Below are 17,665 nucleotides of genomic sequence, written 5' to 3'. Positions count from 1 at the left end.
CTGAATATTTTTTATCTCTAATGATTCCTTGAACTTCATGAGTAGACAGGGATTAATCCTGGCCAATGCTCTGTCATTTAGGCTAGACCAAATCAGAATCTGCTTTTAACCATGCAGAACTAAGGGGGCAATCTTGGATTTTAAACTTGTCCATAGTTACATGCAGTTAAATCCAGGAATAAAAGTTGCTTGGTCTTCTGGGAAACAGTTACCTGAACAAAAAATTTGCTGCTCAATTTATCCACTTTCCTAAACACAGAAAAGTAGGTTGAGCTTGCTGGGATTTAGACATATGCGCTCAAGGAGTCTTGAACTGGAAGACTTGTACTTGGACCACTAATCCACTCCCTCCGATTTATATAAATTGTACGGTTTTGGGTTTTTTACATTCCAGCTATAGCAGATCTTCAACTATTACATTGCCAAAGAAATCCACATTGGTTTGCAAAGTAATTTCCATATTGCATTTTTAATATATTACATTTGCAGTGGTTTGGAACTGTATGATGCATAGGGAAAATGTACTGGGGTCATTAGAAAGCTTTAAAAATAAAAAAAAAATATTTTAAACTAAATCAAGTATTATGTCCTAAATTTCTATCAAGTATTGTAAGATAGGAAAGTCAGGTTTTATAATGAATATTTGTTTATTTATTCTATTTTCCTATTTAAATTACTATAAATAAATATTCTTCCTGTCACTTTATAAAAAAATTCAATACCTACCTACCTACCTACCTACCTACCTATTAAACTATTCATTTTTGGGGTAAGCAGCACTATACCCAGCAGGGTGGGTTCTACTTACCTTTACTACCGGTTTGCAACGGAGCCATGACACGCGCTCTCTTCTCTGCATTCGCAGAAGCATTTTCATGATGTCAGGGTCAGTGGGCGGAGCCTCTCACCAGTTTTATTACTAGTTTTATAGAACCGGTGCAAACCGGGGGCAACCCATCACTGATACACAGGAAAAATGATAAAAAGTAGTAAGTACAATGAATTAAAAGCATAAGAAAAATGGCAGAAACATGGCAGGATATAATTTATAGCAAGACCATTCATTCTATGCTGTATTATTCTTGCAAACCTTCCTTGCTTTCATCATGAGTATGCACAGATCAACATATTGCCTTTCCCATTAAAATTCTCAGCTTTACTTTTTAAAGATTTCAAAAAATCCATCTCAATATACATTTCTCAGTATTTCTCTCTTTGAGACTTCCTCTCCTTAGACTTCTTCTGAACCCTTTGACGCTTCCTTTATATATTTGCTTTTAAATTTGATCCTCATTCATCTGCTTTATACATTCAAACCACCTCAATGTACTTTTTCATATTTGTTCATCCAATCAATCCTCATACATTCATAACCAATTCATTTTGACTTTACTGCTTTTGTTTTTACCTAGGCTTTTGATGTAGTAATTTCAAATCCATACACTTCATTGCTTCATATGATCTAACATTCAGCACAAATTGAATTCACTGTGACTCTCGGCCAATTACACAGCATTGTCTGCGCATCAAAGTACATAAACGATGAGGCTGTGATGTCACCAAAAGAATTCTTTATAAATAACCAAGGGACATCACATATTTATACTTTACTGTTTGCTCAGCATTACATTACTGGCTAAATGTTCCATTGTTTCTTTCTTTCTTTCTTTCTTTCTTTCTTTCTTTCTTTCTTTCTTTCTTTCTTTCTTTCCTTCTCTCTCTCTCTTTCTTTCTCACTGTTGTCAAATTCAGCAACTTTTAACTCCATTATTCATAGTAAAACATACCATATTTCAAACCTCATTTTATCATCTGCTTTTTGTAAATCAACATACAGTAAACTTTCTCATCGTTTTCATATATTCTGTGTCCTGCTGAAGAACAAAAACTTGGTTTGCACACAGTGATTTAGCTCTGTACTTTCTACATTTTGCTCATTGTCACCTTTTATATTTCTTCAGTTAAATTCTGCCAGACACTTTGCCAGGTACACGTAACAAAATAATCCTCCTATAGTTTTGCAATCACTTTTTCTACCTTTCGCTTTACATAGAGGAACAATAGTGTCATTCGTCCAATCATTAGGCATGGGTACAGTCTTCACATTCATATGAAATAATTCATACAGCTACTCCATAAATACACCCATATTTTAAACATTTCTCTAATTATACCATGTACATCTGCAGCCTTACTATTTTCAACATGATGCTAACATTTGTAGCAATTATTTGAGTTCCACTGAACATATCACATTATTCCCATACAAATCTCTAAACAGTCCTTTCACATCTTCTTGCACTATACCAACTTTCCATTTATTCTTTTGGGACATTAATATCTTCTAATACATTTACATACAGGACTCTACTTGCAATCATCCTGTTTTCCACCTTGTTTCCTTAACTTCTTTCCTTTTCTTCCATGTTCATTTCTTCCCTAGATCCACTTTTAAGATTGATTCAAACATATTCTATCTCACATTTAGAACCCCTCATCACCCTTGTATCCTTCATTAATCAAAAAACATTAAAACAATAATTAATTTATACTCATCCCTTTGCCATGTATACATGTGAATAGACTTATGCTCAAACCAAACAGATCATTTTCAAAGCAGATGCTTACCATATACTTCCATTCTCATTCATTTTTCAGTTCTCCAAATGGCCCAATCACTTTTTCTGTATTCTTTCACTATTAGAATAATATTTTCCCTGGGATTTCATTGATTTAGAGTTTTTCATAATATAGCTCAAAATCATATATGGTTCTTCCATTATCACCATTCACTGGAGTATAACACTTAATTGTCATCTATGACACCAATTTATATTCTCTGACATACACTGTAGTCCTTTCATTTATAATTAAACCTACACCTTCATTTCCTTGCATGTATTTATCAGTTCCAGGAGACATATTACTTCCTTCCCCTTTTCATAATTTTGCAGACAATAGATCCTTTGTTTTATTTATCCCTTTGTTAACATTTATTCTTCTTACATTCATATGCCATGTTCCCTGTCATACATCATAGTTTTGAGCAGTCAAAGTTTTCACATATTTTAATAAGATAGAAAACATGATAACCATACCATATGCAACATTCCTTGCTTATATAGTAGGGACAATATTGAACAGTTGTGGTACATTTTGCCCAATCTGCCCAACATATGTAATCAAATCCCAGTTCTACCGAATCATGTTTTTTCTACACGTAATCCTTGATTTAGGACCATTTGGAAAAAGAGAATTATGACCCATCTTCACAGTTAAAACCACTGTACCACCCCTGTGATCACATGACTGCAATTTGTGCCCTTGGCAACAACCAACAGGTTGTGGCATCCTGCAGTTGGGTCTGGGAAAACTTGCCACAGCCAACTCGCTGTGGCTAATTCACCACAACCAACTCTCCATGGCCAACTTGCCATGGCCAACTCACCAGAGGCCAACTCACCACGGGACAATTCAACTCTGTATTAATCATTTCATTCAGTTACTTTCATTATTGGTAACCATATTTGTATAGAAATTATTGTAATTCTTGTACTTCTGGATTGACTTTTATTTTATTATTATTGGCCATGGCTCTATTGAAATTAATTTAACTTTTGTACTTGTTGAATTGTCCTGTGATGACCCAGGGCACGGCACAGAGATAACACAAGCAGCTGGCAGTTCAAACTGCTCCTTTATTGCTCCAAATTTCCCCAAATGTTTCCATGTTTCTGGCATGTCCCAGAGCAAAGTGATGGCAAACACACACACACACCTCAAGCAGCCTCTGGCTGCAAATAGTCCAGCCCAGTGCTGTGTAGACCACGAATGCACAGCAATAAATCCAGCAGGGCAAATAAAGGAGTTCAGGAAGCAAAGCATCCAGGTAATTAGTCCAGAAAGCCAGAAAGAATGCAAGGAATCCAGGAAAGTTCAAACGTCAGCCCTCAACACTTCAGGAATTAAGAGTTTGTTCCCATGATCACGCTTTACAATCTTCCTAGCAAGTTTCTAACAAAAAGTCAATTGGGGGAAGCTTGATTCATTGAATGACTGCAGTAAAAATAGTCATTAAATTGGGCCTGTGATGACTCACTTTAGCATCATAATAACTTGCAATGGAAATTCTGGACCCAATTGTGTCATAAGTCAAGGACTACCCACACTGTATGACAGCTAGGAATTCTGATCAAGAGACTCTCGATTCTCTTCCCTGGTCTCACAACTAGGGAGTACATGAAATATACTTAGACACATACACGATTTACACAACAATTTAATATAAACCTGAAAGGCAACACTACAGGTTTAACAAATTATTTAGTAAATTATGCAAATTATCATCATGATTAGCAAACAATGCTTTTTTTCTAGATTGCAAAGACACTATAATAGTATATTTTAGCAAGGTTGTCAATGAAAAAACAGCAGGAAATAAAGAATGATCGAAAGCTGAAGGCTGTGAGAAGGAAAGGCCCCTGAGGTTTAATAAAATGGCAAAAGGTTCAGCCAAAAGAATCTGGCCATTTTTTAAAAGATAGAAAATGGTAATTTGGAGAAAGGCCAAAGAGGTCACTAGAGCTTGAAGTCATTGCCTAACTCTTTTGGAGTCATATATTCCTTTAGACTGTGCCAAAATCTGTTACCCAATTTCCCCCAAAAAAGTTTCCTTCCCTGCAAAAAGATCTTTTTCTATCTTATTATTGGTATGATAATTCTAAAAGAATTCCTTTTGGTATTATTTATCTTAAACCAGGAGCTGGGCTTTTATTCGCAGTCCCTCAAGTCCTCCGCAACCTTGCTGCCAAACGTCCTGCAGTTTCCTGCAGTTTTGAGGGGGGGGAAATGTAACAGTTTGTAAGGTCCTAAAGTAACTTCCTTTTCAAAAACAATAAAGAAAAGAAGATCTCCCCAAAGGGAGAAAAACAGGTCCTGCATCTGTGCTGAAGAAACTGGCATGGCTTCACTTCCCACCATTGCTTTGCACTTTGTTCCCCCTCATTCCACACAAACATTAAGTATGATTACCATGCACCACTATCTTAAATCAAAATGATTAAATTGAACTTAGTTATATATACCAAGTTTGGATACTGTAAAAGATAGTCCTAGGTATGTTTTTATGGCTTTTGACTGTTCTTGCCAACATTCAATGATAGGCTACCATGCTGTCTCACAGAGTTCTTTAGAACCGGGGTCACCAAACTTTCAGGGACCACTAAATTCATAATTTTAAATCCCGTGGACCACTAATATGATCTGCCTAATGACCAGCTGGGTGGGCGTGGCTAGGTGGTCATGTGACTGGGTGAGCATGGCCAACTCCTTGCCTCCCCACCCGGGCTCCTTAGTGCCTCAACAGGAAGCAGCTGTTGGAGCTAAGCAGCCACCACGTGAAAGAGTTGGCAAAACAGCTCAGTTCAGATTGGATCTGACCGAGAAGGCGGCTCAGCAGAAGCACCTCGCTGAGAAATACGAGCATAGGCTTTCCAAGCAGAGGGAAGACCTGTGGGAGTGCAAGGCCAGGTGACTGGTGTCTGGAAGCTCAGCAGGCTGAGATAGTCAGCGAGTTCCAGGCCATGAGGCAGTCCCCACAAGGTCCTCCGGCTCTTCACTACCAGCGGCACTTCCCTCCAGCCTTCGTCAAAGCCCCGCATCAGGAGGCTGAAGCAGACCCCAAGTCAGAATTTCTGTCCCCCTCCAACCCACACAAAAAGACCCCAAAGGGAGACAATCTCTGCAGCAACACAAACATTCATTGCACATATCTGTCCCAGGGGCTATAGTTTGAGGACCCCTGATTTAGTGCAATATAAAAAATGCAAATAATTTTTTGTGGACCACCAAAATTTTCTCACAGACCACCAGTGGTCCATGGACCACCCGTTGGTGCCCGCTGCTTTAGAAAGTACCGTTGGATTTCCCATAAGGGGAACTGCTGTGAAGTGTTTTGTGAAAGCAGGAGTTGCATGCTTTTTTCAAGGCCAATTAATACATTATATTTCTTCTCAGAAGGCATCCATTTCCTCTTGTGGAACAACATTGAAACTTTGATTTCAAAGGATTGAACACACACACACTATATTCTGTTTCCAATATAGGTTGCTATCAGTATTTCGCAACAATAAAATGGAGTACCATCTGCAAGTGCTAGTTCATCCATTCTTGTCTCTTTATTTCCCATCAGACAGTGTGGAGCTTTCAAGAGCACATCTTAAATTGTTTACTGTGGCATTATCACTCGGCTAAATCAGGCTGCTTGTCTGCAGTGAGGGAGCTGGAATGTATGGGAACCAAGAATTCAAAAGAATAAAACTATGGGTGGCAATAACATGAGTTATAAATAAGATGTTTATATATATTGAAAACATTCTGGATTTCTGGATCAGCCGTTTGATTTCAGGTAACCTTTTAGGTAACCTGGATTACAACTTCTAGGTTGGAGTGATGGAAATTATATCTGCCCTATCTGGAGAGTAGTAAATATATGCAACCATAAAACAATATAAGTATAGGAAAATGCTTTTTAGCTGAACTTTATTATTGAATGAGATGAGCAATTGTATCTAAGAAATTTAAGAAATATTTTAAAGAAAGAAAAAGTGCAGGATATTTAAGCCATTTCTTTTGCAAAATAGGTACTAAAATCATACATGAGATGAAAGCAATAACATAACATATTGCTGAGCACATTGTAAGCCGCCCTGAGTCTTCGGAGAAGGGCAGCATATAAATCAAATTAAATATATATATATATATATATATATATATATATATATATATATATATATATATATATATATATATATATATATATCAATAATCAAGAAGGTAACCTGACCAGTGATGGGTTGCCCCTGGTTTGGACCGGTTCACAAGAACCGGTAGTAAAACCAGCGGGAGGCTCTGCCCACTGACCTGGATGTCATCATAGATGATCTGCCATGTGCAGAAGAGTGCACGCAGGCACGATGCGAACCAGTAGTAAAGGTAAGTAGAACCCACCCCGGAACCTCACCAATGTCAAAACTGTCAATCTGGAAGAAATAGATTAAGTTCTATAGATGTGATTTCCTTTACTATGAATAAGTAGAGCCAAATTTCACAAATGTATTAATTTTTGAAAATTTACATGTAAATAAAATAAAGATGTACAACTTACATTTGATAAAGAATTTTTTCCGGTACTGTGCTCTCAAGTTCTTTTGAAAAAATCTTTTTCCAGAAATCATTTTATGTGTTAAGGTACAGTTTTTAATAGTGCGAAACTTAACTATAAACGGAACAAAAGAAATTTCAATCTAGTTGCACTGATACCTGTGATACAGGCATATGCTGCCACCTTGGGGAAGACTCCTTTCCTGAAGAAGGCATCTTGAGTATAGTAACATAAATCAACTTCATGTTTGGCCTGTCATATCCCCACAGGAAGAAAAGTTTCTTAAATCCTTCTACTCATGCGGTCATAAGATCTTCCAGATGTCTCTGAGCATCTTTCATGTTATGATACTCATTGTGGAGAATTGCCATTGTTCTGAGTTGGAGCAGCATAGTTTAACATGTAATTTCACAATGCCTGTCTTAAATTAATGTAACCTGGAATAGCAAACTAGTACAATGAATATTTCTAACAGTTACACCCGTCTTCCCAACGGAATGGCTGAGTCCACACAACACTGTGAATGAGCAATTAAACCAATTAAATTTTGACTGTGCATAAAAACTAACTTGATCAAAAAAAAAAAATCACTATTTTTGGCTTACAGAATCCACATTCATTTTTCATAGGAAGTAGATTCCTAGGAGCCTTTGACCTGGGAGATTATTGATTAGGTTTCATGACATCAGGGGCCTCTGTGCCAATGGCTAGGATGGAAGCAATTGGTTTTGAGTTGGATGTTATCGCCAATTCATATTTAAGAGATATGTTCTGTCCTACTAGGCTCAGCAGTAGACTTTGGAATGGAGAAACTTGTTTATATAGCTACTCTTGGTAAGAAAAATCCCAATCTCTTGTTTTAAAAAAATTTAAACATGTTCTTATTCACAATGTGTTTCGATGGTAGGTACTGAGCTAATGGTGCTGTGGTTGCTTCAGATTGTGAATCATTTGTATGGTATATTATACAAACCAACTTCAGTCCCTTGAGAAATGAGCAGCCTATATATATCAATACCACTTAGACTTATATACCGCTTTACAGTGCTTTACAGCCCTCTCTAAGTGGTTTGCAGAGTCAGCATATCGACCCCAACAATCTGGGTCCTCATTTTACCAACCTTGGAAGGATGGAAAGCCTCAACCAACTCAACCTTGAACCAGTGAGAATCAAACTGCCGAACTGCTGGCAACCAGCAGTCAGCAGGAGTAGCCTACAGTACTTCATTCTAACCACTGTGCCACCACAGCTCTTATAAATATAAATGCACAGAAATTCAAACAAATATTCACTGTTCGTTAATGTACTAGCATGCTCATTTTTATGTCAAATAGAATGACTGGAACAATGCAAGCCTGTGCAACAGTGGTTGCCAGACTTTCAGATTTGGGGAATGTCATCTATTTTTATAAACTTACATAGTTTGTATAATTATTTATATTGTTATATTGTTATCCTCCCAGTATTTGTTCACTGAAATAACAACATAACAAAAAGAGACCATGAATTAAGAAATGATTGAAAGTGCTTTTAAACAATTTTGTATTTTATTTATCACAACTACATCTACACACAGTTAAAAAATAATATTATATATGCATGCAAGATCTTCACAGAAGAGGAAACTTTCTGGCGCCTGCTAAAAAAATCCTAAGGACAGAGTCACTTCATTCTTTTCATTTACTGTTCTCCCACACTTGTTCCAAAATGTAAATAAAAGAAACTTTAAAAATCCAGAAATGGGTATTTCTATGTGCCCCACTTATTTTCTTGTTTGCTGTTTGTACTTGCTTAAAAAAGCATCCACTTTGTGCTTAGAGAAACAACTACACTATTTGCTGCTAGAGATTTGCATATCATAGCAGGAAGACTGATTTAAGCCAAACTGAGGCTCCTAGACATGTGACTACATGTCACATGTGGTAGCCCAGCCTATATGTGCAATGGTAGCAGCCAGGAGTTCAAAGGAAACCTCAGCTGCAAAGATTGGGTGGTATGGCTAAGGAAGGTCATATAAGGGGATCTGGAGAGGTCTTCACCCCCCTGCATTATGCCCTCTTCTTCTCAGCTTCACTTTTGAAGACACAGTTGGGAAAACTCTGTGAGTTGAAGCTAGGAAGTGAGGTGTGTGGAGACTTGTGGGATAGATGAGTCGATATGGAGAATGGGAGAACAGCAGTGGTGGGTTGCTCCCAGTTCAGTCCGGTTCTATAGAACTGGTAGTAAAACCGGCGGGAAGCTCCACCCATCCACCACAACATCATCATGGGTGATCTGCGCATGTGCAGGAGCTTCTGCTCATGCTCAGAAGCACATGCGCTCCCGCTGCGAACCGGTAGTAAGTAGAACCAGGGGTGAAATGCTCCCGGTTTGGACCGGATCGCCCAATCCAATAGCGATGGCGGTGGGTGGTTCGGAGAACCGGTAGCAAAAATCCCTGCGCCCCCCCCCCCCCATGCCCAGCTGAGCCGTGCGATCATCAGAGACTGTTTTTTTTTACTTTTAAAAGCATTTTTTCTACAACCTCTTCGGCTGAAAAAATGCTTTTAAAAGTTAAAAAAAAAAGCCTCTGATAATCGTGCAGCTCAGCTGGGATTGTCAGAGGCTTTTCAAAGCATTTTTTCTGCAACACCTTCAGCCGAAGAGGTTGTAGGGAAAAAAATGCCTTTAGAAGCCTCTGGTGATCCCAGCTGACTTGCCTGATCGTCAGAGGCTTCTAAAAGCATTTTTTTCTGCAACTTCTTAAGGTTGTAGAAAAAATGCTTTTAAAAGAAAAAAAAAAAAAGTTGGCCACGCCCACCCAGTCACATTACCCCACCACCACCACCAAGCCACGCCCACAGAACCGGTAGTAACAAATTTTAGATTTCATCCCTGAGTAGAACCGGCAATATGGTGCAACAATGTGGTTGCTGCTGTCCTGGAGAACAGCAATATGGTGCAACAATGTGGTTATAGGATAAGAATATTAATGGGTAGCCCAAATCAGCTGGTAGTGTTTTTTTCCACTATTGCTTCTAGACCAGCCTACTATATATTTTCCCCTCATATCACCCCAAACACTGAAATATGGTTTGGTCAGTGTCTGTGCTTTGATGTAGAGGAGTATAGAGAAGACCATAGAGAAATTATATAATTATCATTAGTAAAATATAGGGCTTTCTGAGGCTCATGTGGTTAGAATACTGAGACAGAAGAACATTCAGAGGTCAAGCACAAGCCACATCACAGAATGAGTTCCCGTCAATTTATCCCAGCTCCTGCCCTCCTAGCAGTTTGAAAGCACGCAAATGCAAGTAAGTAAATAGGTACCATTACTTGGTGGGAAAATAACAGAAACCTGAAAGGCACCCTGCCCCCCCCCCCAACCAGGGCATCCCCTAGGCAATGCTGATGTCACCAGCTAATCCTTTCAACTTGGAAGCACCTTGGTATGTTCTTCCGACATAAATGTAGTAATAGTAAAATATGACTTTACCTGGGAAAACAGGAAAGCATGAGAATGAAACACAAAATGGAGGAAAGGTCAAAATTTCTGTCAAACTTTCAAGATTCTGTTAGTATATAGATGTAGAGTTCTAATATTTTGTGGCATTTGTTTCCTAAGTAAGCCAAGTCAACTGAAGCTTTTTTTTGTTTTGTTTTGTTTTAAGAACCATTTTAATCTTTATTAAATTCTGTTTATAACATGAATCATTTTGTTCTTTATTTCTTATATTTGTAGTCGTTAATCTAATTTTATATATTGTAAGTTACTACTCTGCTTTGGGGGAAAATTAATAGATATTATTACTCATGTAAAATATATATTAAAAAAACAGATAACTAAAAATAGTAGAAAGAAGAAGGAAAAGAGGAAAAAAAGCTCCCTTCTTTAAGGTTAACAGCTCTGACGAACCATCGAAGTATTGAAAATGCTGGCTGAAAAATTACTTTCAGGTAAATTCATGCTAACAATTTACGGACAAGAAGTTATAAATGACAGATTGGCCACTCATATAATTTCTAAATAACTATCATTCTGTAATTCATTAACTTTGATAAAGACTCCGTGTCTGTCTCACAGTGGTACATTATCAAGATCTGCTTCAAAGTACAGGTTGACAAGACTGAAGCAGAGCACAACCTCATGGCAAAATAGAAAAAGTAAGCTTTGGACAGTACCTGAGGATCAGATTGCTGCTTGATCCTATTACTAACTGAATATTGATATTTTTCCCTAAATGCAGTGCTTTAAACATGAGTTTTGTTTAAGATTTACTGAGAATATGTTCAGGAGGCAGGTTTTCTTGTGTGATTATAAATTAAGGGCTAGCTTCTTTCAGAATGGTGTGTGTGTGTGTATGAGTTATTAACATCAGCTGCCTGCAATTACTGCAAGTTCGAATCTCACCAGGGTCAAGGTTAACTCAGCCTTCCATCCTTTCTAAGGTAGGTAAAATGAGGACCCAGACTGTGGGGGCAATAAGCTGACTTTGTATAAATATACAAAAGTATGAAGGCTATTGCTTAACACATTGTAAGCGGCCCTGAGTCTCCGGAGAAGGGCGGCATATATATCAAACAAAACAAAACAAAAATGAGTGTGTGTGTAGAATGCATATGTGAATATGTGACTATGTGTGTATAATTTATAGTACACTTTCTTAATCATCAGCCCAGTAAGCCCTGAATAAGCAATACATATGACTAATTTAAATTAAAATAATCTCTATTTTCAGTGGAAGAACTCTAGGATACTTAAATTGAGAAGTGGAAGCTTCCAATGTATTCCTCATTGCTCTTCAAGAGTAAAAGACAAAAGACTAGATCAGGTTTTACTGAGCATTTTTGTGATGTTGAATGATCCCCTAGAATATCTAATGTGTCTGCCACATTTATTTTGGTAGTTTGCCTTCTGCTGCTTAATGATGCTGCACATATTTTTTTTAAGGACTACACAGACTTCACATTGACTTTGGCAATCCAGTATTCTGAACACTTTTGCCTAGAATAATATAAATATAGATGTAGGGTAAAAAGGAGGAGGAGATAAGAGAAAGGAATGGTTGCACTCAGTGAGTTAATCCTTTTCTACAAAAATGAATATTGTTCCTGATTTAATTTCTGTTCCTAGAGGTATTCCTATGTTAATACTAAGGAAATACATGATCTCTTTCAGATCAATAGGTGACTTAGGAATAGTAGACCACCAAAGTTTTCTTTAGCTATTTAAGATTGCCATTTGAGGAAGGTGGGTTTAATTATCTCATTTGCAAAAATATCATTTGACATATATTTCATGAGCTATTAGTAGATGGAATGAAAATATAGTAGAATGTTATTCTTTGATGCTCTGCTGGAAAGTTATCTATTTCTCTTGCAGTCTTGGCAAGTTCTTGGAACAACATATAGTAAGAAAGGTATTTTATTTCCAGAAGCGTGGGCAGTGAAAATATATTGGAATCATATTGTAGCAAATGGAGCCAAGGTGGCGCAGTGGTTAGAGTGCAGTATTGCAGGCTACTGCAGCTGACTGCTAGCTGCAGTTCAGCAGTTCAAATCTCACCAGCTCAAGGTTGGCTCAGCCTTCCATCCTTCCGAGGTGGGTAAAATGAGGACCCAGATTGTTGGGGGGAATAAGCTGACTTTGTAAACTGTTTAGAGAGGACTGTAAAAGAACTATGAAGCGATATATAAGTCTAAGTGCTAAGTGCTAAATATTGGGTTTAAATAATAAGATTCACAAATTTTTAACTATTTGGAAAAATTCTATTCTAAAAATAAATGACGAAATATTTCATTAGAAAGTCTTATAGAAAAGGATTATCTCTTTAAACCAATTAAAGTTGGAATTTTTCCCAACTTCAATATGGTCTTCCCAGTTCACAACACTGGCAATATTTTCATTTATGAGATGCTCCCTTATTTGATGAAATCTGTGACATAAGTAAAACCCATAACATATCTCTATGAAATTAGACAATATTTATTTTTAGAGTAGGCATTGTTGGGGACTTCAGTCCTTTATTATTTTATTTATTTATTGAATTTGTATACCGCCCTACTCCCGAAGGACTCAGGGCGGTGAACAGCCATGAAATAAAACATATAAATACAAAATTTAAAATAGATTAAAACGAATTAAATAATTTGGCTGAACAAATTTAAAACCCCAATAATTTAAAACCAGATTTAAAATTTCCATTTAAAAAGGGGAAAGACTTAGGTCAGGCCGGCTTGGTGAAATAAGAAGGTCTTAAGCGTGCGATGGAAGGTACGCAGATCCGGGATCCTCCGTATCTCTGGGGGGAGCTCGTTCCAGATAGTTGGTGCCCCCACAGAGAAGGCTCTCCCCCTGGGGGCCGCCAGTCGACATTGTTTGGCCGACGGCACCCGGAGGAGCCCCTCTCTATGGGAGCGTACTGGTCGGTGGGAGGCTATTGGTGGTAGCAGGCGGTCCCATAAATAACCAGGTCCTTTAGCTCATGTTTGGAACAGCCCGGTTCACTTTAAAGGTATTCTTCATGTTTTAAAAATGATAAACTGGTATTATGGATTTGAGATTAAGTTGATTCATTAAAAATACTGGACTCCCTAAAAATGTACTTGGAAAGCTAGACATCAGATTTTCTTTGTTGTAGGTATAAAAAAAATGAAGATTTTATTGATCCAGATATGGTCCTGTAATCATTTGGTATTTTTTCGGAATTTTATTTTAATGTAGGTAAGTAACTTTATGGGCAAGCAGTTAAATATTTTAAAAAAACTAATGTAATGTTGAAAAAAGAGATCCACACATCTGCTCAAAGATTGTGGAACAACGTCTAGTGCTATTGTTTTAATTCCTACGAATGGCAATTCAATCGCTTCCTTCTTCAAGTGGTCTTCCTAACCAATTAAGCTTAGCTCCAATATGTAGTAGCAATGTCTGTATAGTGTTGCTACTTTTGCTAAATGATGTTACTATTCACTTTTCATCTCGTAGGAATTTCAAGAGGGAAATACAATGTCTGACAATAGCAAGATGAGGATCAATCTCCTCCTGCTTGGAAGAACACAAAGTGGGAAAAGTGCAGCAGGAAACACTCTTCTGGGCAGCACAGACTTTGCAAGTTTTCTTTCTCCATGCTCTGTGACTACATCCTGCCACCTAGGCCGCAGCTGTAACATTTCAGATTTTGGGCGTCAGCAAGGAAGAGCACTAACCGTGCAAGTCCGTGTGCTGGACACTCCTGGATATCCTCACAGCAGCCTCAGCAAAGAGCAGATCCAGAAAGACGTCAAAATGCTGTAGCTCAGCACTTTGGAGAAGAAGGCCTGCACTTGGCACTTTTGGTTCTGAGAGCTGATGTTGTACTGTGTGAAGAAGAGGAAACTCCCACCATACAACTGATTGAGGTAATGTCCATGAGAAATAAGAGTTATATACTGTATTTTTCAGACTATAGGATGCACTGGTGTATAAGACGCAGCAAGATTTCAAAGAGGAAAACAAGGAAAGAAATAGTTTTTGGCCTCTGTATGTTTGATTTTTGCCCTCCCCAGCCCCCAGGAGCACTCTGCAGGCCTCCCAAACTCTCTGTGCATCCCATTTTTGTGAAAAATGGGGCCGTTATCGCAAAAAAAGGCCCATTTTTGGCTTCTCAAACCCCCCACGTGTCCGATTTTTGCCTTCCTTGACCCCCAGGAGCATTCTGCAGGTCTCCCAAATCCTCTGTGTGTCCTATTTTTGGAAAAGTGGGCAGGGCGGGGTTTCGGGAGGCCAAAAATGGCCATATTCAGTGTATAAGACACACCGACATTTCCACCCTCTTTTGGGAGGGGGGGGAAGTGTGTCTTATACTCGGAAAAGTACTGTATATATTGCCCCATCACCAGATGGTGATGCTCAGAGAACTTAACTTCAAACTACAATAGAAATTGCACTGGGCTGGGAATTAAACTAAAATGTTATGAATTTAAAAACTGAGATGTGCATATGTGAATTCATCCAAATCCAGTTCTTGCACTGAACTAAAATGTTCTGCCCATATGTGGTGATAGATTTGAACAAATACAGATTTTAATAAAGGCAGTTTACAATTGGATTCCAAGGACTAAAATTCTAACATAGAACATGGCCTGATAGAACTGTGAAAAGTATGCTAGTACACTATAATCTTCAATTTGACCACAGGACGGCATGTTCATTGTGAGGAGGCCTAGTAATAAGCATGATAAATTTAAATGTTTACTCTATTAATCTAGTTTTATTGCATCCTTTTTCCTGTAAAGTTCAGAGTAATATATATATATATAGCTTGGCCAATATATATGTCTTGCTTAGGCAATTGTTAAGTGATCATGAGTTAAATCAAATTTTGCAAGCAAAGGTTTAGACAGAATCACACAATTACTTGGATTCTTATTTTTACCAAATCTATTCTTCCCAAAAGTTCCTTTGAAAGGGTTGGGATTTTCCAACAATAAGAGGCAGGAGGTAGGAATATTCCACTGCAGATCAATGGTTGGCTTATATATTGAAAAAGATAAAATCATGTATGTAAAATAATTATTAATTAAGCCAATGTTCTTTTTTTTTTTTTTTTACTTTTGCAGGAACTCCTTGGGCCTAATTGGAAGACTTACACTGTCGTTTTATTTACTCATGCAGACCAGATTGAAAAATCATCATTTACTATAGACAAATATTTGCATAGTGCCTCAGACACACTACATAAAGTAATGCAGTTAGTTCAACAAAAATGCATTTTTATTGACAATCACGCTAGGTTTCTAAAACGTGAAAACCTAAAAGCATTAAGAAAAATTATGGAGTTTCTAAAACAAAACAGTTTCCAGACCCTTCATGTGAAATAAACAATGCTATACGTTTAAATAACTTACCATTTCCAAATTCTGAATTCTTTGCTGCTTTTATAATTTACTCTTTTGACAGCCAGGGTTCGAGACCCAAGCACCGCACAATGGGGTTTTGAGATAGTTATTCTTTTCAGATTCAATTTCCATAGTATCAGATTGTAGTATCCTATAGAAAACTACTTATTTTCACCCAGTGTATCCAGAATCAAATATAAATTTCATATATTCAACTCTCAAGGTGGTTTTAAAATGCCTATATTTTGTGCACTAATCAAGCTACATTTCCAGAAAATATATTTCAATACATTAAAAATATATTAATATTAGCTAATACTAACATGTTGATAACATCACTCTAGTTCTAAAATATATTCCTTGATCTCCTTTATTTCTGAACGGATTTCAAGCCTGGTGTGAGACTGAAACTGAATTGTTCACCTTGGTGGATAACTTTTGAACTAAATAGTAGTCCTTCTGGCCATTTCAGATCTGTCAGCTGCATTCAGTTACACTGTATTCCTAGACTTCCAGTGAGTTCCATACAGCATCACTGAGATGCACCATCAAACGTGTGCTGGCAAAAGATTCTACTATGCTAATTGAACCACGCTATTTTCATATATGCATGAAACTGATGGCAGAGACAATCCCTTGTTTTATGAAGAAGCATTGTCATTATACCCAACTACATACGAACATTGGAAGCCAAGCAGAAAACATATTGAACATTCACACTCAGAATGTGGAATTTATGAGGGACGGGTAAAAATGAAACAGACTGAAATTTGGTATAATGGTATACCAAATGGTATAATGAAACATGGAAATTTGCATTAAATGATAAATTGACTTGTGATATTAAAATTAGAAGTGGTATATACAAAGAAAATGTTTTTTTGGAACACTTGGCAACCATTTGTGGACTTTGCACTTGGGAGACTGGACGAATAGGCACCAGTACCTTATCAAAGAGATTTCTGGAAGAATTGAAGACTTCAATTTCCTAAAACTTCCTTTCCGTTTGTATAGCACGTTGGGGGAAAAAAATTTTTTCTTTCCTTATTATTGATTTTTGTATTTTTTTTCTTCCTGTTATTCTTTAACAATAAAAATATAATAAAAAATAATAAAAAAAGACTGAAATTTGAATACCCAAAAAGTAGAGTCACTGTCTGAGTCACAGAAGGCATCTGATTCAATGTCAGTTTCTACTTTGAATCTTCATGAGACACGTTATTAATACAATTTATGAATACAATTCAAAGTTCTGCTTTTTTTCTATAAACCCTCTATGAGACCAAGTTATCCTTGGGATTGTTTTCAGAAACAGTATCTACTTGTCTTGTGTCTTCAGTATGGGAGCCTTCAGAGGGGCTCCTGCTCAATAGGTAAGGACCGAGAGTGGAGATGAAGCTTGTAGACAGAATAACGAGCCTCTAGATGACTGGATAGTGTGCACACTTTGTTTGTTTTTTAAGATGGCACCAAAGATGAAGCATTCTTTACATGGACATGGAGCTAAAGTGCTATTTCACAGAGCTGCTATTTTAAGTGGTTTTAAATTTAATTTTCAGCAACATTTTAGTCTTTTGTTTCCTTTCAGTGGTTTAAATGGATTTTAATGATAGAAAATGTATTTTATCTATTTCTTAAGAATT

The 17,665-nt window shown here is 37.3% G+C and overlaps 1 protein-coding gene across 1 annotated transcript; it reads left to right on the top strand.

Annotated features, from left to right (window-relative positions):
* The first annotated feature begins 14,151 nt into the window (after nt 1–14,151).
* Nucleotides 14,152–16,089, top strand: GIMD1 (GIMAP family P-loop NTPase domain containing 1). The gene is given in 3 exon segments (XM_034442255.2): nt 14,152–14,428; nt 14,431–14,543; nt 15,744–16,089. Coding segments are annotated over 3 exon segments (651 nt in total). The 3' UTR covers nt 16,005–16,089.
* The last annotated feature ends 1,576 nt before the right edge of the window (nt 16,090–17,665 follow it).

The sequence above is a fragment of the Pantherophis guttatus genome, chromosome 8 (genome assembly GCF_059756535.1).
Source record: "Pantherophis guttatus breed Tessera chromosome 8, ASM5975653v1, whole genome shotgun sequence".
Lineage (NCBI taxonomy): Eukaryota > Metazoa > Chordata > Lepidosauria > Squamata > Colubridae > Pantherophis > Pantherophis guttatus.
Note: the sequence above shows the minus strand (reverse complement) of the source record. Positions and strands in the feature narration are given on the sequence as shown.